The sequence below is a fragment of the Lissotriton vulgaris genome, chromosome 5 (assembly GCF_964263255.1).
Source record: "Lissotriton vulgaris chromosome 5, aLisVul1.2, whole genome shotgun sequence".
In the NCBI taxonomy this organism is placed as follows: domain Eukaryota; kingdom Metazoa; phylum Chordata; class Amphibia; order Caudata; family Salamandridae; genus Lissotriton; species Lissotriton vulgaris.
The window spans coordinates 1,315,193,280-1,315,219,742 of NC_141693.1; the positions used below are offsets into that span (position 1 = coordinate 1,315,193,280).

Here is a 26,463-nt window from a genome sequence, read left to right on the forward strand (position 1 = left end):
TGTCCACACCAGGGCAATAGTGAAGCTGCAGCAGGTGCAAAAGAGCTTCAGACAGTCTTACAAGCACTGCTTTTCTAAACATTTTTTTGTATTTTTGCACAGTTTTATATTTTTTTTTTGTTTTTGATGGAGGGGAAACAACAAAAAACAGGCATTGAAAAAAGCTCAACAGTGCAGGGCGCCTTGTGCTGGTTCCAACCTATTCACACATCGGTCCACTACTGACATCACCTCATAAGCCAACGGGGCACCCCACACTGACTTTCGGCGCAGCATTGTAGGATGGCCACACCAGTGCGGCAACTTGCTGGACACCACCTCGGTGCCATCCGAATCTCGGAGCGTTCGAGTCACTGTACCGCAAGAGTGACCGGAACTCAGCTGGTCACGCCGTCTTTCGGCGAAGCATTGTAGGATGGCCATACCAGTGCGCCAACTTGCTGGACACCACCTCGGTGCCATCCGGATCTCGGCGCGTTCGAGTCACTGTACCACAAGACTGACCGGAACTCAGCTGAACACGCAGTCTTTCGGCGCAACATTGTAGGATGGCCACACCAGTGCAGCAATTTGCTGGACACCACCTTGGGCAACAGTGAAGCTGCAGCAGGTGCAAATAAGCTTCAGATAGTCTTACAAGCACTGCTCAGAACTCTCAACTATGGCACTCAACATCCAGGACTTGCCATTCGGATCTTGGCGCCTTGTGCTGGTTCCGACCTATTCACACATCGGTCCACTACTGACATCACCTCATAAGCCAACGGGGCACCCCACGCCGACTTTCGGCACAGCATTGTAGGATGGCCACACCAGTGCGGCAACTTGCTGGACACAACCTCGGTGCCATCCGGATCTCGGCGCGTTCGACTCACTGTACCGCAAGAGTGACCGGAACTCAGCTGGACACGCCGTCTTTCGGCGCAGCATTGTAGGATGGCCACACCAGTGCGGCAATTTGCTGGACACCACCTCGGTGCCATCCGGATCTCGGCGCGTTCGACTCACTGTACCGCAAGAGTGACCGGAACTCAGCTGGACACGCCGTCTTTCGGCGCAGCATTGTAGGATGGCCACACCAGTGCGGCAATTTGCTGGACAACACCTCGGTGCCATCCGGATCTCGGCGCGTTGTGCTGCCTTCGGCCTATTCGCACATCGGTCCGCTACTGACGCCGCCTCACGTGCCAACGGATTTTCTACGCTTTTTGTAGCCCTATGCCGCATAACAGGTCATGTGACTTGTTTATAAAACTTTTCATTGGTTCATTTTACTTTTGGTTTCCTAAAGATGGAAGGCTTGGTCATATGACCTAAAAATAACACTTTTCATTGGTTTAGAACATTTTTTTTTCCCAAACGATGAAAGCCCCACCTTGTTTCTGGATGTTTCAGACTAAAGCTGGCGTCAGCATGATAACACCACCATCTCGTAGCTCCGTCGTGGTCATTCCGCGAGCAATCATGGCAGCCGCTCCCCACCGGAAGCCTGCGGGAGTCGGGGGCCCCCAAGAATTTTGTAGAATCTTCACGGCTGAGGGGACGCTTTTCGAGAATGGAGCCCAAGCCCTAGCAGGCAAGCGTCCGAGTTCGAAGGTGTCCCAGGGCCATTTCAGTGGACCAGGCCCAAAACCGAAGAGCCGTCCGCCATTTTAAGAGTCATGTGGCAGCCGCCTATCGCTGCACTGCAAGAGTGGGAGCAACTCAACAACATGGTGAGCGAGACGCTGTAGCCGCAAGAGCGGGCGCAACTCAGCTGGATGGCCGCCACCTGGGGAGGCCCGTTCACGCCGCCTCCCCCACGCCCCCCCCCCCCCCCGGGCCTCCCCACGCCAATTTTCGGAGCAGCATTGTAGGATACCAAAACCAGTGCGGCAGTTTACTGGACATCACCTGGGTGCCATCAACATCTCAGCGCGTTCTACTGGCCTTGGGACTATTCGCACAACAGACCACTACTGACGAGGCCTCCCCCCGCACCACCCGGGACGCCCCACGCCAATTTTCGGAGCAGCATTGTAGGATACCAAAACCAGTGCGGCACCCAGGCGACATCACCTGGGTGCAGTCCAGAACTCAGCACGTTGTGCTGCCTTGGGACTATTCGCACAAAAGACAGCTTCTGACAATTGTTGCTTTTTTTGGTGAAAAATGTTTAAAAGTTTTTACAGTTTTTGTTCCGTTCATTATATTTAAAAGTTAATAAAGTTTCATAATCTTACTTTCTTGGAGTACTATATTTTTTTAAAAATCGGGTGAATGGGGCCTTGAATCGGGTTATTGTCATGTGTGGGCTTTGCAAGTGTACTGCTACAGGATCGGACATTTCAAACTCAAATGCACGTTCTTTTTCTTACCTTTCCGAAGCATGGAGCGCAATAGCAGGCAGAGAAAGGGTGATGCAAGTGTTGAACACTGCCTAGCCTGGAAGTTGCTGGCAGTGCCCCCCCCCCCCCCCCCCCCCCCCGCCCGCTCCTGAAAGAGGACACACACACACCGCCGCCCCGAGTACTTCACAGATCTTTAAAAGACCATGCGCTTGTTTATGAGGCTTAAATGGTTTATCACCCCTTCTAGAACCCCTGCATCGACCCTCTGACGTTTCCTGGAAGAATTACCACGTAACACAATACCAAGCCCTGTCAGCTGAAACCCCCGAGGAATCATGGGGCATATTATCAAGGGGGTTTATCTCCGCTTTTTTGGCTTTAAAAGCCAAGAAAGCGGAGATAAAATTATCTCCCTATTGCCAAGCTGTCGCTAACACCAGTTAGTGACAGCTAAAAGGAGATAGCGACCATCGTGGGCCCCGCTTTGCATGTCAGTGATAGTGCCCTGAGCAGTTCTAAGCCATGTTATCCAATGGGAGGTGGATAACATGGCTAAGAGCATTTGCTCGATAATACATGAATATCGCTGACTTTTCTGCGATATTCATGCATTGCGGCCGTTTTTTATCGCATTTGCGATAAACCTTGCTAATAGCAAGGTTTATCTGCGATAAAAATCGCCGATGTGCGGCGATAATTTTTGTCTCTAAACAAGTTAGAGACAAAAATTATCGCTAGTTGTTGGTAATATGCCCCCGGGTTTTTGCTTGCAGAAATCGGGAGGCGGTAGACTAGCACTGAAATCAGTAGTCTCACGCCTGAATCGGGAGGGTTGGCATGTCTGGATTCTCTACAGCTGGGGCCATAAACTACATCCGCAGGGGTAGGTGATAGCCTGGGACCAGCCTGGCATCTAAAATGGCTGCCGTGCACGACAAAATTGTGGCATTGGAAAAAAGGCAAGATGGCGCAGACAATGTTTATCAATAAGGATTCATTTATAACAAAATATTTTATCGCAGTGACAAATTGGCGGTCAACACTTCCTGATTTCCATCGAATCGAACGTTAACAGACGTCACGCAGCAAAAAAAATGAAAAGCTCACGCACAGCCGCTGGAAGAGATGTATCAACATATATGAGCCTCCTCAGCCACCCTCATGAAACATAGGGGATTAGGATACGTCTCCCGCACACCCTTATACCTAGTAATTTAATTAAAACGAAGCACAAAATGGCGAATTCCCGTTTCGCTACCAGTTTGCGGCCCAGTTCGCGGCCCGTGAAGCGCTTCTACCGTGAAAAATCATTTTTTTTTTATTTTCCCCACGGGACCCTTTAATAACCCCAACAACATTCCTAGGGGGTCAAGAGGGGTATACCTTGCCCCCTTTCATTAAATTCCCCCTTCGTTTTTCACCTCTTCTTCTCTCTCGATCCTACCGAGAGATAAGATGGCGGCCGCTCCGGACTGTTTAGAATGTTGACAGACACGGGGGAGCCAATCAGCTTCGCATCGCAAAGTTCCGTTGCGCGAAAAGTAAGCGAACCGGAGCGCAGCCTGGAGCGCTGTTACAGATATATATCTTGATTTAAACGTTAATTTCTCAAAAACTACTGGAGCACATACATTGAGACCTAGCAAAGGCACATCGGGCTAACAGTCCCTACAATTTTGCCAAGTTTCGTGCAAATCCATTCAGCCGTTCGAGCTAAAAGTGAGTCCAACCGCCCTATGGAAATTAACATGGGAAAAACGCGTTTTGGGACCCCCCTTTTTTCTCGGCCCCCCCTCGACAAAACCCCCCCAAATTTTCAAGGGCTGCTCAGAAACATAATGTGCCATTTTCCTGAAAATTTCAGCCGATTCCGTCCACAAACGCCAAAGTTATTAGACATAGAATTTTCAAAAATCCCATAGGGAATAAATCCTAACTATATATACCTACTGGCGATAGCCAGTAGGTTATATATATATATATATATATATATATATATATATATATATATTCTGGTACCAAACACACACAGGCTTTTTTAATTGTAAGGTATGCGAGGCCTGTCAACAAGCAGTCAACAAATCCTGCTACCTCTCGCCATTTGACTGGACGGAACACAAAATAGACAAGGTGTTAACTTGCAAAACCGAGTACGCCGTCTGTCCTGATTTGGGAACTGCTCTATGTCGGGCGTACTAAACATCCCGTACATAAAATAATTCTCCAACACCTAAGAGCAATTGACAATCAAGACAATACCTACCCTGTCGTGAGACATTTCAAAGCCAAGCATGACTCTAAGAGTAGCAAACTCAGGTACTAATCAATAGACTGCGTACCAGCAAGTAGACGAGGCGGCACCAGAGAGGTCAAACTTCGTCGCCTTGAGACCCATTATATACTTGCGCTGAATACTAAGCATCCGTCCGGTCTTAATATTACCGAAGATCTTTACACATTTCTATAGTGGGTCTATCTGAGGTACAAATGGCACATGATCTATCTTATTTGCACAATCAATTAGCATGTTTTATGGATTTTAGATACATATTTATTCTGATGATTTTTTTAAGTCTGTTATGCTATGCCATCTTTTTAGCAATGAAATTTATTGTGATGGTCATTTTAGATATACTTAATTTATAAATCAATTTTAGCCTTTATATACCATTTTAAGGTTTTAATTATAGGTGTAATAATTAATTGATTTGTTAATGTATATTTATTTATTGCTGATGATGGTTGGTATTTTGCAGATGGAAATCTATTTATTGATATGAATTTCTAAATCTATATATGACATGCGTTGCTTTGCACAGGAATTGTGGCCAGTCTTTACCACCATGGTATTCCAATGATATCATCTTTAATCCCCATACAAGTGGCTCCTTATGTGACTATATGACTATATTATCTGGCCGCTTGCACTTTGTCTCCGTCCCTTTGGGATCTGAATTTATTGGACATTTCAAACGTATGGGGCTCCATACCGTTCCACCCAGAAACACCCAGGGATGCAAAGAAAATATGCTGTTATATCTTAATATTATGTATTTAGCACATACATCATGATTTATGCTGCACTGAGACTTAATAATAATAATGAGTTTATTTATTTAAATCGCGTTTATTTTTTTTTCTTCTCACCTTCACAATAATCAGGCATTGTATGTTTTTTTGCTGACGCGTAGGATTGAATTCGATTGTAATTGGCCAACTGTATATTTATGGTACTATTTGCATTTAAACATAATGAACTGAAAAACAAATGCTATCGTAGTTTACAAACTAAGATTTTTTCTATGTCTATGCAACATGTAGGCCAAGACCTGTAATGTCATCAACATATATAAACCAATGCCGTAAACCCATCTGGCTCATGTGATCAAGCGCTCTGTGTAGCGCGAAACGCGTCATGATGGCTGGGAGCACAAACCCCGAATAAACCACCTTGCACAAAACTTGGGTCCGTGTTTTCAAGAAGAGCGAAGCCTGCCTTGCTGCCGGATTACCCTTGCAATATATATATATATATGTGTACGAAAGGGCTCCCACAGCAGATACAATCCCAGGAACCACAAAAAAACTCGCACTCCAGGGTCCGTGTAAGAAAATACGTTTATTGGCGACGCGTTTCGACCAGGCGGTCTTCTTCGTTAGCCAGCCACACAAACACACAATCACCATTTTTATAAAAAGTGCACGTGGATAATGGTGGAAACTGAGAAAGGACCACAAATGCATCAAGGACTACAATTCATGAGAACTACAAATGCAGTGGAAAAAAGACTTAACGGTGCACAGTTGTATAATTCAAACATTTCTGGAATCAAAACTAGGTGACATAAGTGAAGGTTACAAAGAATTAATTAAATAAATAAACAATGTTTACGTACATTACGTATTACCATGTTTCAATTTGTACTGGTCAGATTTGAATTTTAAGATTTGATTCAAAGTAACCAAATTAAATGATAATAATAATAATATTAATAAAGGCCAAGTGGCCTATGATTCCCGGAATCTTGTTGGAGTCCACATGTTAGCACCACATCGTGTACATCCTACTCTAGATTATAAACCATAGATTAAGTAGTCAAGTGGTCAAGTAAGGGGTAAGTATTGGCTCCCGGCCATGTGGCCAATCAATCTATCTGCTAATCACATTAGCTGTAGTGTAGTCTAATCAGAAATACGTGTCCCATGGCGGGGGTCCTTAACAGGGGGAGTGAGGGGGTGTTCCTGCATTGATAAAGCCACTCCAGAGAGGTAGCTTAAATTAGTAAAAAGAAAGATTAAAGGGTGACAAGGTGCCAAAATTAGTCTTTCAGCACCGTGAATTATACAAAACGTGAGCCCTATACTGACTGTAGTTCGTCTAGCCAGACATGCAACAAGAGTCAATTGGGGTGTGATTGTGCAAATAAAATGTGGAGTAAGGAGTGCCTGTGAGGGAGTCGGGGAAACTATTATCCTAGTGATGGTAGTGATGGGATGCTCTCTAGTGTGAGCTCGCCCATGTGCCGGACCACAGTGGTCCTGAGGGGGTCGTTAGGTCTAAGCTTAGATGTGAAGCTTCCAACTTTACACCTGTCAGCAGAGAGAGCCTTCTCTGGACGGAAGTGTGAGTAGGATGTTTCAAACACAAAAGCTGGGAAGGGGATCGGGGAAGCACCAATTGGGGATGAGGATCCTGTGCAGTGTTAAGGCAGATCTTCAGGCTTAACATAAGGTTTTCAGCCAATGTGCACGTGTAACTCCTCATCCTCGTTTAAGCCAAAGGGGTTTCTTGAATCCAGACGGATGATGTACTGGGATTCCAGGACACGTAGTTGTTTGAGACGGTTGCAACCTCTGGGATTCGCTGGAACTCTGTCAATGCCAAAAAAGGAAAATTGGTTAACATCACTGTTGTGGAAGCGTAACCAGTGACGAGCAGTGGCATAACTCATATCAACATTTTTGATTGCCCTCATGTGTTCCAAAATTCGTTTCTTTATTGGGAAGATGGTACTCCCAATATAGAATTTCGCACACGGGCAGGCAATCATATACACGCAGTGGTCAGTGTTACAATTCATGAATTTCCCAATGTTCTCGCTCTTGCCTGTGGGTAGGGGGTAGGATTTCACATTCTTACTGGTGGCACAGGCCTTATATATATATTATCCGATACCAGTTTCTCAGCTCCTCCTGGGAGAACTGCCCATCCTCTGGTGGCGCGCATACACCGGCAGAGCCACAGCCGGCAAAATATTGTAGCAGTACAGTTCCAAAATAGATGCACACACTCTGTAAAATTAAGTGATCAGCAGGTCTTTATTTTCAAGTCGTTACGTGTTTCGGGAGTCCCTACTCCCTTGCTCACACACTGGGCGTGATTGACTTCATTATATCAGAACCATTTACATGACATAAGAGGGAGCAGAGTAGGAAACATTCCTTATGTTTCTATCAGGTGTGTTGCCAGTTCCTCATCCTGATTGTGTCCGGTCGGCTGTTTAGTTTTGAGTTCTAGAATCCTTTTAGATTCTCTCTTTCTGAGGATTAATTCCCGGTTTCTGCCTCTGTGGCCCACGTGTACCTGTTCTATTACAAAGTATCTAAGCTAGCTACAGTTTGAGATGTGAAGATGTGAAATTCTGCGAATTTACGTGCTACTGGGTACTGGGGATCTTTCTTTGTAATAGCTCTAAGATGTTCCATGATCCTCTTTTTGGCCATAAGAGTTGTACTTCCTACGTATCTCTTTTCACAGGGACATTCCAGTATGTAGATAGCATATGGTGTGCTGCATGTAAGAAACTGGGTTATTTCCTTTTTCCGAGTTCTATGTGGGATGGTGAATTCTTTCACCATTCCACTGTATTTTACTATTGCTTCAATTGTCTATACGAAGACGAACCTGGCGACACTGTTTGTGAAGGGAGCAGGGAGGCCGAGTAAACCACAGCTGAGATTGATTCTTAAACTGCATTTAGACGTGAAGTCATCCCCGACCTTTTGATTGTGCCACGAACATACAAAACAAGAAGGTCTGTGGCTGCAGTGATTCGTGGATTTTAAATAAGAAATACGGTTTTAAACAAATTTCCCACAAATAACGGTGGCTCCCCCGAACAGTGTGTAAAGCAGAATTGAATACTGCTGAAGACAGCTTAAATTGTACTTAATAGTTGCACTGAGAGCCTACAGCCCCATATAAGTGAAAAGGGCCCTAAGGCAACAAGACTCCATTGTTGGGTTCAATAGATTTCAAAACTTTTTTACCTCTAGGAATCTGTCCTGAAGAAGGTGTTATAAGAAAAAACCGAAACGCCGCGTCAACAATGTTTGATTCTTTTTTAAAGATTGTTTTGTATTTTATGACTTAAGTAGTAAATTCAAATGTATTTTTTCAATGTTTTTAATCAACTGTGGTCACGATATGTTTTTATGAAAAACTACTAATAAAATTTGTATATGGTTTTTACTTTCAACTTTTTGAGCATCTTTTTTTACAAAGTGCATGCAAGAATTGTGTATCAAATGTTAACATTCTAAAAGAAATTTGGTGTTTCAAAGTGTTGACACATAAGCTTGTAATTTCGAGACCTCTTACCTCTTGCTCTTTGTCCTTTAACAATATAAACTCAGATAGGTCCAGTGATCTCCATTATGAGACCCCTAATAACATTTATATATTGACCCTTCAGTCCAATCTATAGACTGGTTATTACGGGACAAAACTTGTTTTTCTTCTATTCCCCCTGGTCCCAGACACACCCATATAGGGGGCCTCCTAATTTTTCTATCATTTTGATTTAACACATTGCCAAATTCCTCCGCTTCTTGTTCTGTGCCTTTCCATAGTATGAAAAGGTTGTCTATGTAACGTAACCATTTGATCACTTTTGAGAAAAGAACACAGTACTTTAAATCTCTGTGTATTTCCTCCTCCCATAATCCCCGGAACAGGTTTGCAAAGCTCGGTGCGAAGCTCGCACCCGTGCAAGTACCAGTGGTTTGTTTGTATAAATCACCATTAAACATAAAAACGTTAATCTGAAGGCATATGTCAATCATATCCAACAACATTTTTGTATGTTCTAGATACATTGTTTCTCTCTGCTAGGTAATGCATGCATGCTTTTATGCCCTGTTTGTGTTCAATAATCGTATATAACGAACATAGTCTAGTGTTAAAAACATGTACCCTTCCTTCCATGTCGTGCTCTCTATTTTGCTCAAGGAATCCTTTGTATCTTTTACGTACGATGGAAAGTGCATGACATATTCCTGCAAGAAAGATCCACATATTTTGATACATTCTCATATACACTTCCAATCGATGATACGATAGGCCTCCCTGGTGGGGCTAGTGGATTCTTATGTACTTTGGGCAGGAAGTAGATTATGGGCAATTTGGGATAGGCTTTTTTTGAGGAAAAGAAATTCGTCCCACGAGATAATTCCATTCTTTTGCCATTCTGATAAACTGCTCCACATGTTCACAATGTTGTAATTGTATGTCTTAGTGTTACTTTTAAAATAGAACGTCTCATTGCTCAATTGCCTCATGGCTTCTTTTATATACATTTCTCTGTCTTGAATTACCACAGTCCCCACTTTGTCAGCAGGACGGATTATTATGTTTCTATCCGTGGCAAGGGATGATATGACATTTCTTTGTTTCCAGGAGAGATTGCAGCTATTACGGTTACTCTTGAATTGCTTGTGTTGGCACTCTAATAGTGAATTAGTGACTACACCTTGGAATGTATCCAGGTTATCATGAGGAAGGATGGGATAGAATACTGATTTGGGCCTGAAGCCTGTGTTTAATGCTCTGTCTGTGGTGTTGCAAATGTCAGATTGTCCTGAGTTCTGTTGTTGTTTTTTAGCGTATGCCATTTGGTAAGTTTAAGTTTCCTAATGAATTTGTACATGTCAATGCGACTTTCAGAGTAGTTGAAAATTTCAGTAGGACAAAATGACAGACCCAGGCACAGTGTGTTCTTTTCTAGAAATGACAATCCCCTGCTAAACAAATTCACAATAGTTTTATTTACCATTTCTGTTTCATCCATTATTGATTGCGTCTTCTGTAGCTCCCACGCCTGGTCCCCTTTGGCTCTGATTACTTTTCTTTTCTGGTCTTTGTTTCCGTCTTTTCCTTCGTTGTTTGCTGCGGCCTTTCCTCTTCCTCGTCCTCTTCCTCGATTTCCTCTCCCCCTTTGGGTGGGTGTCGGTGGGGTGAGACTCTTCCCGAATGCCGCCCTCTCTTCAGCACTCTGAATTACCCTAAAAACGTTGCACGTTTGGTGATGATTTCCACTTCCGACGATGTACTTGTAGTTTGTACCGAGGTGTCTGTGTTTGAGTCACTTACAGCTCTTGATGGTGCTCCCATCCCTTGAATGTCGTGATGTGCTTGTTTTGTTGCTTGCGACGTTTGGATATTGTACATGTGATCGTAATTTCTGCTATACTTTAGTATGCAACCTGTTTCATAGTCTGTACAATCACGGTGTAATTTCCTTTGCTTTCTAAGTTTTATGTCTTCCTCATGTTGTGCCAATCTTACTTTAAGATCTTCTTTGTATTTCTTTATTGTTGTTTGGGCACAGTTGGTTTTTAGTTCTTTAATTTCAGTTATCTCCTTCATTATTTTGTCCCTGTCTTCCCATGCGTATTTCACTAAAATGCAGAGCATAGTTCTAGAGCTATTTGCAGAATTTTCGGACCATTCTACTAGCATCTGTGGATTTGGTGATTTGTAGGACGGGGTTGTGTATATCCTCAGGCCACGTGGAACCATACTTTTATCCACATAGTCTTGGAGGGAGACCACCTCCAACCACTTTGATGTTTCCTTTTTTTTCAGCTTCTCCTATTTTCTCAGTTTCCCCATAAGTGTGGTGTCTGTTATTCCTGATGCTAGTAGCGGGCTGTCCTTTGCCTGAGGCACGGGCCAATAGGGTCTGTGCTGCCATCCTTCGCAGTGCTTCCTCATCCATGTTTTCTTGTAAATGCACTGTTTATTTTTGTGTTCTCCTGGTAATGATGACTTTTCTCGTTTGTTTCTCAGTGAAAAGATTCAGTGCCTATTGTATTTACAGGCCCTCTTTATTGTCAATCCGCGTTATGTTGCACGCCTGCTGTCACTTGTTCTACCACTCCTGTGTGAAGGTTCCAGATGCCCTGGTTCTTTTGGAGTGAGGTGCTCCTGAACTATGGTCTAGCGGGATCCCGTTCAACAAATACCCTTTCTCGTCGGAATCGCAGTATAAAGCTACTGCCGAGGTGTGGCCAAGATGGTGGCGGAGTACGACGTGTCTTTGTGTCCTTCTGGCGCCACACTACCTAAAGCATTGTTTAGCACCCTCTAGGACTGCCAAAACGCCCTTAATCCCTGCCTCTCACTACCCTCCGGCTCCGGGGACGAGATTGGGGAGCTTTCTGAGCCCGTTGGCTGCTGGGGCGTCTGCGGCGTGGTGTGAAAAGAGGGCCGGTGCGGGCCTTGCCGAGGAGAGAGCCGACAGAACGCGAACCACCTGCTGGGTCCATCAGTGTCGGCGTTCCACCTCCGCGCCTTCGCCTAGATCGGAGCGGACACCAGGCGACATTGAGGCAGCACTCCCCGGGCCTAGTGAGTGTCAGGAACGGGAGCCGGAGCTGCTGCGCAGAGGGCAGCAACGTGAGGAATTTAGCCCTACGAAGGCCTGCCGCCCGGCTTCAGCACCCGGGCCTCCCCCGCACCGCTACTTTGACTTCCGGTGGCCTGGGGGAACAGAGACCAGAGTGGAATAAACTGTGTGGAGCCTGGAGCTGCCTGAGGAGGACGGTGAAGTAGGCCACGGTCGCCAGGAGCAGAGGCCCACGTGGGAGCAATCGGCGGCCCGGTGCGGCCTAGGGTGGCTGGCCTAGATTGGAGGGAGACTGGATCTGGCCCGCTGACGACTGCACACGGAGGTGAGCATCAACGGGAGCGGGGAGACCCTGCAGCCTGAAGAGAGGGAGTGGCTGGTGCATTTCATACGTCCCCCCCCCCCCAGTGAATCGCCACTGCCTGCATTGACAAACTGTTTTGGGGCCCCCGTGCACCCACAGCACGGCCTTGTGGAGTGAGAGCAGTGGAGCACAGTGAGTGCCAGTGAATGCCCGGTCCATGATTGCCTACCCCCCCCCCGCATGACCAGGCCGGCTGGGAGAAAGTGTGCACCCCACGTGCGCAGAGAGCGACCATTCCTGGAGATAACGCTCTGGTTTACGGACCCCCTGTTGTTTTTTGCCCTACTGCCCTGAAAGCTGGCACTGGCGTGTGGGCCCCCAACCGCACAACTGCAACGCTGCGCAGTTGAGGCCACTGGGAGCGGCGGGGTGCGACCCTGCGCCATATTGCTGACCTGCAGTGGGGACGACGGTGACCAGGGACCTCCCCCCGAGTCTTTGAGGGTGGACATGAAGCCATAGGGATCTACGGCTGGTGGCCAAACAGCTGTGACACCGCGAGACCCGCATCGGGGTGCCGGTGCTCAACCTCTGACCTTGGGTGAGAGTGCCTACAATCGGTAAGGTCCTTGAGGCGCGCATCAGCAACCATGGCGTCCAACAGGACGAGAAAGGACAAGCCTTGGAAGGAGGGGATCCCGAAAGGAGCAGCCCAATCCACCTCGCCTATCCTGGACAAATCCCCTCAAAAGGGTGAAAATGAAGAACCCACGACCAAGGCGTTCATGATAGAACTCTTTACGGCCATTAAAGAGGACATTTCAGAGCTACGCTCCCAATTGGCCTCAGACCTGCGCGACGTAAGGAGAGGTGTGGACGGAGTGGGGGAGTGAGTCGCGACGTTGGAAGAACACGATGTGGGTACAGCGAAGGACATTCACCAGCTGCAGCAAGACGTGATCCGCCTGACTGATCAAAACCTTGACCTGCAGGCCCACACAGAGGACTTAGAAAATAGGTCCAGTCGCAACAATATTCGCATCTGCTCAGTTCCTTGGAAAGGTGAGGGGGCGGACCTGAGGGAGTACGTTGAGGCGCTGTTCAAACACATTCTTGAGGAGGAGGACATCCAGACCATTCGAATGGACCAAGTGCACCGGGTGGGACTACCACGAGGTCCCCAAGCGCCACCCCCTGACATCCTGGTATGTGTCCATGATTTCCAGCTGAAGGAGCGGATCCTCAGGAAAGCACGGGATCTGCCTCCCCTCCAGTTCCGAGGCCATTGCCCCCTGCTGTACTAGGATCTAGCGGCTTCCACACTGCAGAAGCGTAGGGACTTCAAGGCCGCGACCACTTCTCTCCTGGAACAAAAGGTGCCCTATTCCTGGGGGCACCCCTTCCGCCTCATCTTCCGTTGGCAGAATAAGTTGGTCCAGGTGCGTTCTTTAGAGGCGGCGATGGATCTTCTGGGCTTGGAACGCCAGGACCCGGCGTCTGGGAACAGGGGGGGGGGGGGGGGGGGGGGGGGGGGAGTTCGAGATGGGGGGGGGGGTCCTGCGAGGCAGATCGGTCCTGCTATGAGCGGATGCTGCATGCTACACTCGGGTTTTGGAGGGGAGCTGGGAGGGGGGAAATCGTTCATCTGACCGCTCATCATGGTGGACTGGGGCAACCGACCTTTGCAGAGCTGGATCATAGGGACTTCCAATGCCGCTTTTAACCTTAGGCACCTGGAATGTGAAAGGGCTAAATTCTCACCAAAACGCCAAAAGACCTGGAAATATATCATTGATCATCATCTAGATATAGTGGGCCTTCATGAGACTCACCTGGCTAAAACGGAGGACTCGCGCCTTAAGCACAAAATGTTCCCATTAATCTACAGATCCGCCGCCGCCGCCACGAAGCACAGGGGGGTAGCCCCTATGTTTCGCTCGACCCTACAATTCCAACCTATGGGTGTACAAAGTGATAGGGAAGGTCGCTGGATCATGGTTATGGGCCTCCTGAAGGGAAGACTCTGCACATTTCTTGTATTGTACGCACTTAACACAGGGCAAAAGGGCTTTCTGCATACACTGCTGAAGGCCGTTGGTTTTGTAGAAGGGCCGCTGATTGCTATGGGGGACTTTATTATGATATGGCAGAAAGATCTAGATAGCACACACTCCCAGAGATCAAACACTGGCACATTCTCCCCGGACACACAGCAACAGATTTCTGATTTGGGCCTTTTTGATGCTTGGCGCTTCCTATACCCCCAATCCAGAGATTTCGCCTTCTTCTCCCACGTCCACCGCTCCTATTCCCAGATTGACCACGTCTTCCTGAGCCAGTCACTTCGTGGGGATCTACGGGCGGCCAAGATTTTCCCACTATCTGTCTCTGACCACAGCCTGCTTGCTCCAGTGGGTTGTGAAGAATAAAGATAACTCCAAGTGGTACATCCCAGCTTCCCTGGTTCGGGACAAACCCTCATGCACCTCACTACGAGGACTCATCAACGAGTTCTTCACCTTCAATGATCAAGGGGACACCTCAGTCTTCACCACATGGGACGCCTTCAAGGCGTACCTTCGGGGACACTGCATAGCACTGAATGCCGCTTTTAATCGCCAGCGCGGTCGGGAGCGGGAGCAACTGGAGGAGGAGCTCTCCTCTTTAGAAAAGGCACATAAGGAGAATCTCTCCAGGTTAGGACTCCAGCAGCTAACGGCCGTCAGGGGTAAACTCCGAGCCCATTACAACAACAGGGCCGCATATATACCCTTCTGAAACTTCGGCAACACTCTTACTCCCAGGGCAATAAGGTGGGGAGACACCTTGCCAGACAGCTACGGGACAAAAGGGAACGAGAGTACATAGGGGGAATTCAAGATGCACAGGGCGACGTGACGCATCAAGATGAGACGAAGGCGGAGCTCTTTGGGCCTTCTACAAGACCCTTTATACAGGGGATCACCTGGAGGCTACTGCCCATGCCAAATATCTGCAAGGACTGACACTGCCTCAGGTCTCGGCGGAATGGAATGAGGCACTGTCTGCCCCCTAATCCAGGGAGGACGTGCTGGCTGCCATTAAAGCCTTAAAACCCCACAAAGCTCCGAGGGCGGATGGGTATACGGCCATCTTCTATAAAACTTTTGCTTCTGAACTGTGCCCACACCTAGTCCAACTCTTTAACTTTATGGCGGCGGAGGGTGAAACCTCCCGCACAATGGCAGAAGCACTTATTTCCGTCATCCCCCAAACCCGGTAAAGACCCTAGTAAATGCGCTTCCTATAGGCCGATTGCCCTCCTAAATTTGGATGCGAAGCTCTACTCCTCCATCATCGCCCAGCGGCTCAACTATCTTATGCCGGCCCTCATCGATCCAGATCAATCGGGGTTTATCAAAGGGCACCAGACCCATGAAAATACACGGCGGGTGGTGCACCTCATTAAGAAAGCCAATATATTTAAGATCCCAGCGGTTTTGGTGGGCCTAGATGCCGAAAAGGCGTTTGACAGGGTGGATTGGGGGTTCCTGTTCCGTACCCTGGCCGCCTTTGGCTTCTCCTCCAAATTCATAACAATGATACGAGCGAACTACCTCTCCCCCCGATCACGAGTGGCAGTGAACAGCCGATTCTCTCCCTTCTATGAACATTCCAGGGGCACTAGGCAAGGATGTCCCCTGTTGCCGCTGCTATTCGCCCTTAGCATTGAACCTCTAGCAATAGCGGTGAGAGCCGACCCTGATATCCGTGGACTACCCTTCACTGGGGAATCTCACAAGATCACTCTCTTTGCAGATGACGTCCTCCTCTCCCTCTCGGATCGGGGCCACACTCTTCCACATATGCAGGCGACACTGGCGCGCTATGAAGCAGTGGCGGGGTTCAGGGTTAATTACAACAAATCTTACGTTCTCAACCTTACGATTCCCCAGTCGGAGCTTCCCCACCTTAAATCGCTAACTCCCTTGCCGTGGACGGATTCCTCCATTCAGTATTTGGGTATCCACCTGACCCCCACGTTGGGCAAACTATACTCCGCTAACTTCCCCCCACTTCTTGCTAGGATCCAGTCTGATCTGGCCCGATGGAAACCCATGTTCATCTCCTGGCTTGGGAGGATTCACGCTATCAAAATGACCTTCCTCCCCAAGCTCTTATATCTTTTTCAGGCCCTCCCTATAGATCTCGACGATGAATTCTTTCGGCTGGTGAGGTCAATGATGCTGCATTTCATCTGGCAGGGGGAGCCTAGCGCGCTTTTCCTTCACCATCCTACGCAAACCGCGGAAGGAGGGAGGTGTGGGACTGCCTGACATGCAACTGTATTATAAAGCGGCGCAACTTCGCATACTAGTTGAGTGGTCACAGCAAACATCAGAAAAACACTGGCTACATATGGATAGGAGCGTGGCTGGGAGGACGATCTGGGACCTGGTGTGGCGGCCCAAATGTGATAGACCTAAGAATGCATACCTTAGCACCCCCACTAGCACCACCTTGAAGATCTGGGACTCTGTTTCTAAAGACGAGAGATGGACCACCTTCCCCTCCCCCTTCACGCCCATACACTTCAATCGCGCCTTCCCTCCGGCATCACTCGAGGGCCCCTTCAGGGCTTGGAAGGACGGAGGTTGTCTAGCACTCACACACCTATTTCACAGTTATGACCCGCTCACCTTTGAGAACTACAGGAGGGACTACGGGGTGCTGGAGAACGAGAGATACCACCACACGCAACTACTATACTGGGCGCTCTCCCCCCAGGTGCGGGAGGCGGCGACTCCTCCCCTCACGCAGTACGAGGCCTTTCTGACCAGGACTACATCCATGAAAGGGGCAATTACTTTTATCTATGGGTTCCTCCTGACCACTGCAGTTTCCCCTATGCCCCGGTATATGCATATGTGGGAAGGGATCCTCCAATGAGACTTCTCAGATGCCGAGTGGTCTCACCTATGGTCTGATATTGCCAAGTTTAATCACTCCGTGGAGCTTCGGGAGGCACATATGAAAACCATGATGGATTGGTACCTTCACCCTGCCAAGCTTAAGCTGATTTTCCCGGGTACCTCTGATAGGTGTTGGAGGGGATGTGGGTTCCTAGGGGACTTCCAGCACATCTGGTGGGACTGTCCCATTATCCGGCCATTCTGGGAGGAAATTCTAGCCCAAATTAAGGATATGCTGGGATACCCTATCCCTACCTCGATGGCCTCCACCCTGCTGGGCCTCCGTGATCCTGATCTCGAACACCAGACCAGGGCGTACAAGAGGATCTTGTGGCTCAGCATTGGAGCAGCCAAAAGTACTGTGGCGGCAGCGTGGAAGAGGAAGGAGGCTCCGGCCAACTCTCTCTGGCACTCGCGGCTTTGGAGGTTGCTTAGTATGGAAAGGATGGCAGATATCTTTTTAGATGATTTTAAGAGTTTTGAATTTCGCTGGGGCCCGCTGGTAGCATTCCTCTCTAAGGGTCTGCCATCCGCGGTCTGTCCCCCTAGCACACGCAGTCTCCACCTGTTTCAGGTCTGAATCCCTGTTGCTATACATCTGGTTCCTTGTCTGCGTGTATTGCTACCACCACTGGGGAGGGGGCTGGGGGGAATGGGGTGGGGGGGGTGATTTAGTTTGTATATCTGTTTGTTATGGCATCCCGCCTAAGTGCTCCATTACAATAGGCTGTGCCGAGCCACGTGCCCACAGCAGGGTGTCTTTGCACTACTGACAGCTATCTGTGCCCAACCTCCTGGGGGGATTGACCGATAGCCCGCATTGTTATGTCTCTGTGCAACTGTGACTTTTCAGCGTTCTCTTCCTTAATGGCTTACCGACTGCGGGCCTATATGCTAGTTAAGTGGCACTACCTTGGACACTAGGCCTAGTGAAGAGACTTGAACACGATTTCTCGCCCCCATTCTGTTGTGTCGCCCTTGGGCGATTGTTCTGGCTACCCCCTGCGTGAGCTGAAGTGTGGGATTGTCGCATGTCTTTCCTCTTTGGTTTTTTTACTAAATGATCAATAAAAATACTTTTGACAAAAAAGCTACTGCCTTAGGGGTTTTGTCCCGGTGGATTTTTTGACCATGTTTCAGCCTGCAGCCCTCCAGAGGCGCCCCTCCCTTTAACTACACTCCGAAGGGTCCGCTTGTGTGTCCACGCTGACCCCAGAATGCACCCTCCGGTACTAGGTCTACCTCTTGGTGTGCTTTTCCGGGCTCGATCCTCAGTTCGATCCTTGATCCGTGTGGTTGAAGTAGGTGATGGCGGGGGCTGGTTGTAATCCCTCTGTGTAATCCGATACCAGTTTCTCAGCTCCTCCTGGGAGAACCGCCCATCCTCTGGTGGCGCACATACATGATTAGCAGGTCTTTATTTTCAAGTCGTTACGCGTTTTGGGAGTCCCAGCTCTCTTGGTCACACACTGGGCGTGGTTGACTTCCTGGATTACATAGACGCCTTTTCGTTTGCATTGAAAGAGGACTGTGCCTATGTAAACGGCTGCCATCTTTTCCTGTATGTATACATTTGGTTGTGTTGTACATCATGTCATCATATTAAATTCATATGAAAACATAGACATGGATCAATTTTAAATTATAAGTTGCATGTTCTGTTTTAAACCTTAATTCTTGTGTGTATCACATATTGTTTACCGGACAATGTCCACACCAGATCCTATCTGTAGTGTTAGGTATGCCATGTACTAAACTTCCTTGTGTCATGGTACCCACGTTATTAAATACCAATACTGGCGCAAAGTGGCTTTTTATAACGGAGTGACATTAATTCATCCTGTGTTGTGCCTTCAATACTATATATAATCAAAGTTTACGTAAGGGAGACTGAAACGCTTTGAGTTTGATACAAGGTTTTGCTTTGAGGAAAGAATAAAGGAATTATATCCACTTTGAGTGCAACCCGACTCTTTACTTACGTAAAGCTTGGATGATTTATACGGAGAGGCTCTGCCGTGTTACGTGGCCGCCCCGACATATCCAGCATTGATGGAGCCAAGCGAAAATGTATATATATATATTGGCAAAGAAATATTTCGACAAGTGAGGGGAGTGGCAATGGGGGCTTGTTTCTTCCCCAGCTATGCATGTATTCATGAGGCTGGTGGGAGGAGCAGGTACTCAGAAAGGAACACTCCGAAATGTACCAAACATATGTCATCAATTGGATGCGGTTTATTGATTATATTTTTGTGTGGCATGGCACAAAAGAGAGTGTAGAGAGCTTTATAGAACGTATCAACAACCACCAATACAATTTGGAATAACCACACATATTGAGAACAGTCCTTAGGTTTCCTTGATGTTAAAGTTTACACAACAGAGAATAATCTAGAAACAACTTTACACCGAAAAGGCAATGCATGCACCTCAACGCTACATGCTAATAGCTTCGACCCAAGGCACCTTATTGATAGCATTACCTATGGTGAATTTTTACGAATTAAGAGGATATGTAGTTCCGAACATGACTTGGAGAAATGCCAACAAAAAACCAGGGTGAGATTTCTCAGGAGAGGATACAAAAATAGGATTTTAAATAAAGTGATTACCAAAGCCAATACATTATCAAGAGAAAGTATATTAGGGAAGAATAATATCAGTTCAAAGGCAAATCAACATAATATCAAGGAAAGAGACAATGAAGGCCCAAAGATCAGGCTAATAACATATAGTCGCTAGGAAAAACAAGCTAAGGGTGATTGGGAATAAAAACTGGCAAATAGTACTTAGTGATGAAGTTATGGGCCACAAAATACCAAATAAACCCACCCTCACATTCCGGCGAGCGCCCTCCATGAGGAACACACTGGTTAAGAGCAGTCCAGAGATTAGCCCAACTGCCACCTGGCTAGGTCCCAGAAAGGGCATCCATAGTTGCAGCTCTTGTAGGGCATGTAAGTTTGGGGTTATCACCACTCACTACACCATTCAGCTCAGAACAAGTGCCCATAAGGGAGAGTTACAATTGCCGTACGGAATTTGCAGTGTATGTGCTTGAGTGTACCTGGGGGTTACTATATGTGGGGGAGCACGAAGCTACAGGTGTATATTGGAATACTCCAGCATTGAAGGGTTATTGTCAACTCAGACCCTTCATACCATGTAGCTAGACATTTCAAAGATGAACACGACAGTGACCACAAATGTATCACTTATTTTGTCATACGAGCAATACCACCGCTCAGAAGGGGTGGAAACAGAGAAAAACTACTAAGGAGATTGGAGTCAAAAAGTATTTTAGAACTAGACTTCAAATTCCCATCATGGTTGAATAATGGCAAAGATTTGCACAATTTCTTATGAGGTTATAAGTATTTTCTTTTCTTTTTATATATTTTTGCATTTGTGCTATATTAACATTGGCAGCTTCAACATTACATTTTTTCGAAACTGGGCATTTTACAATAAGAGCAAAAGTGCAATAGCATTTTTGAGCAGGTAGGAGATATGGTGCAATAATACATGCACATTTTGGAGAAATGCATTATATATAATATATGGTCAACTACGCAAAATAACGATTTCTTATTTTAGTTGATGCAACAAGGTACACTGTATTTGATGCATCTCTAGTGAATTTGATAAGAAGGTTCTGCTCAGGCCAATTAAATGCTGAACCTCATTGTTTTAATTATTTACACTTCACAGGATTAGGCACTTAGAGCCCTTTGGGTAGCACAATGCACTTCATTGAATGTTTAGATATTTATGCCCAGCACTTTAATTCAAAAAATCAATGAACTCAATGTATAAACCTATGTTTGTCTCCAATATATGCAATAAGCAGAGATGTAAATCGAGGAATAGGCTCTAAAAAATGACAAATAAAATGTAAAGAAAAATTATACCCCTTGGCCAATAGCATCATACGTATATGTGGTAGCAGAAACTAATATGCACGAAGCTGACAGGTTGAGTATTTGCACACTACATATGAGAGCAGTTAAGAATTTGCATTATACAGACAATGATTTTATATATATGTATATATGTATATATATATATATGTATATATGTATATATGTATATATGTGTATATATATATATATATATATATATATGTATATATGTATGTGTATATATATATATATATATATATATATATATATATATATATGTGTATATATGTATGTATCTACACAATAAATATATACAATATATTTTGTAAATGTTAATGTACTGATTGAGAGTGAAACGGCTAATTGCAATGTGTGCGCCAACTCCAATGACAGCATGGCATGTCAATCTTGCCGATATCTACCATGGGAAAAGGCCCAGAAACTAACGTGAACGTGCTTATTTTCGTGCAGTAAGATTCAAAACCAGGATGTTATGCCCAGTTTTCCTGCATGCAGCTTGTTACTGGAGTTAATTGTCGAATCCAATAAATAATCTCTAGAGTATCATTATTTATCTGATGTGATCAGTAACTCCTAATCATGGTCTGTGTGTGGGGTGCAACTGGTGCATCCGAAATGTTCTGCATACAGTATAGGAGCACGGGAAGCTTGCATTGAGGAAAAGTCATTGTACCGTTCTAGTTGATACTCTCAGCTGCCACTTTTGGGGTGTTGGCCGTTCACTTCCTCTTCACTGATGCCCCCTTTTCTCAGATTGCCTGCTTCTTCTCTCTTGCAGGGACGTGGTGGAAGCGCTGCTGAGGAACGATGCAATAACGAACGTGGGGGACTGCAAGGGCTGCTACCCGCTTCACCTCGCTGCCTGGAAGGGAGACGCCCAGATTGTCAAGCTTCTCATCCACCAGGGACCCTCTCATACCAAAGTCAACGAGCAGGTGGGGCGCTCTCCTCACGCATATGGCAGACTCCGAGTGAATAGTGTGCGCAGTAGGTGGAGTGAAAAGGTATGGTGCTGGCCCTAAAGAATCTAGAAAGTTTTCATTTGGTATATCTGATGGAGCTCGGGAGTCAGAGGTCGTTCGTTGCCTGTTAGACGTCAGTTTTCACTGTTTGGCAGCCCTCTATGAATTCGTTCAAACGTGCAAGTTCCAAATTTAATTGGCCATTATAAAAGTCTAATTGCCTCGTAATTATGACTTTCAGTGTTAAAGTGCTCCAGCCCGCATTTCATGTAACGAAATATAATTTCTTGTGCCCGGGTATCAGTCTGGCCGCCGGCCTCCCCGAGTAAGATTGGAGGCTTATTTAACACTCTTCCCTTTCCAGCCGCCATTACAGCTTGTGACGTGTTTCTGCTCATTTGCGGACAAAGTGGCGGCTGCGGGTTACTGTGCAGCTCCCAGTTGGTACCGCCAAAACGGATAATGTCAAATACACACAGCTCTGGTGAAGACCGGCTGCAGGGTCAGGGTAAAAAGTGCAGTTCGATTCCCTAAAGTCAACTGGTTTGAAGGAGAAGCAGGTGGATAGACAAGGGTTTGAGAGATGTTGCATTGAGAAAGCAAAGGTCTGCAAGTTATTTAGGGATACACTTTAGTAATCTCTTTATTGTTGGATTAGGAGAGATCTCCCTCAAGCGTTGTGGATTCTGGCAATGCCTTCAAATCCTGGCTTAGAAACGGATATTCTTGTGTTCTGAAGTCTGAAGCATTGGTGAAAACTCGTAGATTATCTCCAGGGCACCCCGAATCTTTCTAAAAGAGCAGGACTGATGTTCTGGTTAATGCAGTTCTAGTATACTTCGTAAGAGTAACCGTGAAAAGCTGAGCAGTAGGTACGTTCTCAGACATCGATAAAACGACTCTTCCAATTAATTAATTGGAGTCCTTCGAAAGCTTAATAAAATGAGCTGTCTTCTAGTCAACTTGCTCATTTTTTACAACTGCAGAAGCAAGTCTGCCCTCTAGTGGTTTACTACGCTGTCAACATTTTCAAACTAAGAACACCTTTTTCCTTACTTCTCCAGTATATTTCCCCTACACTGCAGTTTCCATCTATTCTAAAGAATAGTTTTCACTTGCCTCCTTTCCATCCCAAACTTGTTGGACAATACTGTTCAAAATTACAAAAAAAAATGCAATGGTTATTCGAAATTCCCTTTTCACTTTCTAAGCCCAATTTTGACTTCCTGTTCCATCTTGTTTTTCCTCTTTATACACCCTTCTCACTTCCTACGCGAGATTCTTATCTACTGCCTTTGTCACCGACCAGAACTAAAAAAAGCACTGCTTTAAGTTGGCGTAAAACCTCTTCCTGCTCAGATGATCAAGAGTCTTCACCCGAAGGTGCGGAATTAAATCTCTGAGCCAATCACCTGTGCTCTAAATCTGTTCTCTAATGATTAGATCTAGTGGCTTTGGAGGAGAACCAAAAAAGGGAGAGACTGGAAAGGGTAGTTACAATGCAATGGTAATTGCAACGATCCTCTTAACGGTACTATCAAATTTGTACCTTGTGTGTTCTTGAGCATCTGCTTGGAAACTGTCCTTTAGAGAATGTTTGTAGAAAGAATGGTCTTCGTGGAAATGTTACGCTGATTTTGCTCTGCTATGAACTTCTACCTTTTCGTATAAACGGTTGATCATACATTTTAATTGTTTCTCCTAGAGTTACCACTGGGTGTGGTACAGAGGGTCATATGGTCAACTTTATGAATGATCTCCACAGAGTGAACAGAAACTGTGTAAGGTTATTACTTTTTGTTAAGTATCTAATCTTTTTTTCAACCCTGAACCATTCCATTCTCCTCTCTTTATAGATGAATCTGCTCCTTTTGGCCTAAAAGGACTCCTTGTATCTGCCTACCTGCTTTTGCCGCATACCCAGCTGAGATAGTGTTATTTTCTTTAATGGTTGCTTCCACCATTTTCTCACCGTCTACCTGTATTTCCACATTTTGTTATGGAATGTGTATCACATCCAAATGATGCCAGAGATGAAAAAACAGTTTATGAATGGTATGCTAATTTGGATATATGGGTGACAAGTCAGTGCTCTATGAAGCTGAACCAGTAAACTTTATAATAGCTATTTATCTAGCATCAAGCAGAGTACAAGAAGAACCGTATCTATTTAACAGACTGCTGGTTATACCTTGCTGCGCAGACTGTTGCATGATTTTTCCATGAAAAAAACTCTAAAGTATTCCCTGTGTATAGACCAGCTACACAAACTGCAACATCTAATTTTTCTGGAGTTATCCAGGAATTAGTATATTAATACACTCTAGCTCCGTTTTTTTTTCTTCTGACCTAGACCTCCGAGTTCTGCAGCCCGACTTATGTTGCATACCCTTTCGGTCACACACAACCTTGATTTTCAATGATCTCTACCAGTAACCTGTCGAAAGTGCACCACGCTGTTCCAGTTATTGATAGCGCGCTACACTTTTCCGTGTTGTGTTCTGCTTTTGTGACCTAGCTGAGACTAGCTCATTTCGCTTGTTTATTTTTATCTTGTGCTCTGGAGTAGTAATTCTATTTCAAACTCTGACCTCTGGAGCAGACTTAACATTTTCTTGGAAATGTCTTCTCGTTTTTAAAGTGTGAAATTCCGGCTTTTTCCTCCCATATACAGTTTTATTGTTTGCATCGAGCTTTCAAGCAACCACCTACGAAACTTTGAACAAGCGCTACACAGAACCAACATTATAACTTAATGTATGTCCGAATCCTCTCTCTGGAGTTTAATGCGCAGAGAGAAAACAAAGCCATTGTCCTTGGAACCACTTTTTAATACAAACTATGTATTTGCGTCAAATCCAGCATGTTAGACAGCGGTATACAATTTCTTTAGGTGAGGAACGACTAATGGCTTGGGTGGCTAGCTGGTTCGAGAGAAAAGCCCAGAAATACCTCCTCAAACAGTTACAGAAAACCATTATGGGATTATGCATTCCTTGAATCTTGAACAAACTTCCTTAATTCAAAGTAAATTAGTAAACCAACAGGAACCTATTTCTTAATAGTCAACAAAGAGGCCTGTGGTGGTTAAGCCATTTTAAACAGCTCACATTTATTAAATAAACTTTATTAGCATTTCTTGTAAATGTGGTACAATCACAGTGAAAATCAATGCCTTGCCAGCGCAATCCAGGTACCTTGCAGGTTAGCCGGTAAGACTCAGTAAGAGAAAACCTTATACAAGTGTGTCGGACAGAAGACCTCTAATCTGACAGTGAATGACTCCATTCTCGTCAGAAGTGATCTCATCTGGAGTAGGGAGCAGACTTCCGTTCGTAGCTATAGACGGGCAGTCATGGTATATCGGGTGCCATGCCTGTGCATGGTTCATGCTGCAGAGGCCCTTTTTTGCTTCTATTTTCATGATGGCATTCTGCTACTCTGGATACCTCACACCCCCATCCCAGAGGGAGGGCCCAACAAGGGACCTCTAGGATATAGCGATTGTCCAGCATGCCAGGATGAAGACCAGGTCAGCAAACTTAGATGTGATAATTCTGGCATGGCATTTGGGAAATAACCCCAACAGACAGGTAACGTCCCATTGAGACTGTGGCCCCAAGCCGTCACTGCCTCTGAGAATGGGGTAAGGGTTGGGCTGTCCCAAACCATGTAGAAAAAGTCTTCGTCATCCTGGCGACACCTGGGGTATATCCGGATTCCGGGCAACATCCTGTGAATTGCTTAGGTGCAACCTGTGCAACTAATAGTATTAAATTAGTTTAAAACGTGCATTGCGAGAGGTCTGAGGGATATGAAAAGTACATTGGTACGGTCCCTATCCGTCAGTTCCCAACCCTGGTCAATGGCCCAGCTATCCTGCAAGGGGTCAAGGTCTTGCTTGGACTGAGTGAGCAGGGGGCGATATAAAAGTGTGCCCGCTGGAGCCTGCACGTTGTAGTGCAGAGGGTCTTCAGAAAAACAGCTTTTAAAAAAAATAAATTAATTTTATTGCCATTTTTCAGATGAGATACATGACCTGTACTAAAGGCATGCATCATATTCATAGTAGAACGTAGCAGGTTACAAAGCAACTGGCAATGCCATTGAAAATGTAATCTTACTTATTGTCGGGTAGGACAGCTGGGGGTTAGGATTGCAAAGAAAAAAGAGCAGTTTGTTAAAATGCTGGGCATTTTAATGCTGAACAGAGGTATGGTGTGTACTTAGATTCTAAACAACTTGGTAGCATTAAAAAGTCTTCTGTTGGAGTTATAGGAAATATATGATGTAAAAACATTGTTGCATTTTCTTCTGACATTTTTGTAGAATATGGAGTGTGTGGATTTGAGATCATCAG

The 26,463-nt window shown here is 45.8% G+C and overlaps 1 protein-coding gene across 8 annotated transcripts in view; it reads left to right on the forward strand.

Moving 5' to 3' along the window:
- ANKS1A (ankyrin repeat and sterile alpha motif domain containing 1A) overlaps positions 1-26,463 on the forward strand; it is a 1,304,293-nt gene that overhangs the window by 383,401 nt on the left and 894,429 nt on the right. For all 8 annotated transcript variants that reach the window (XM_086923222.1, XM_086923220.1, XM_086923226.1 and 5 more), the window contains exon 3: positions 21,920-22,076. In XM_086923222.1, coding sequence (XP_086779348.1) covers positions 21,920-22,076 — 157 coding nt within the window. The remainder of the gene's footprint in view (positions 1-21,919; positions 22,077-26,463) is intronic.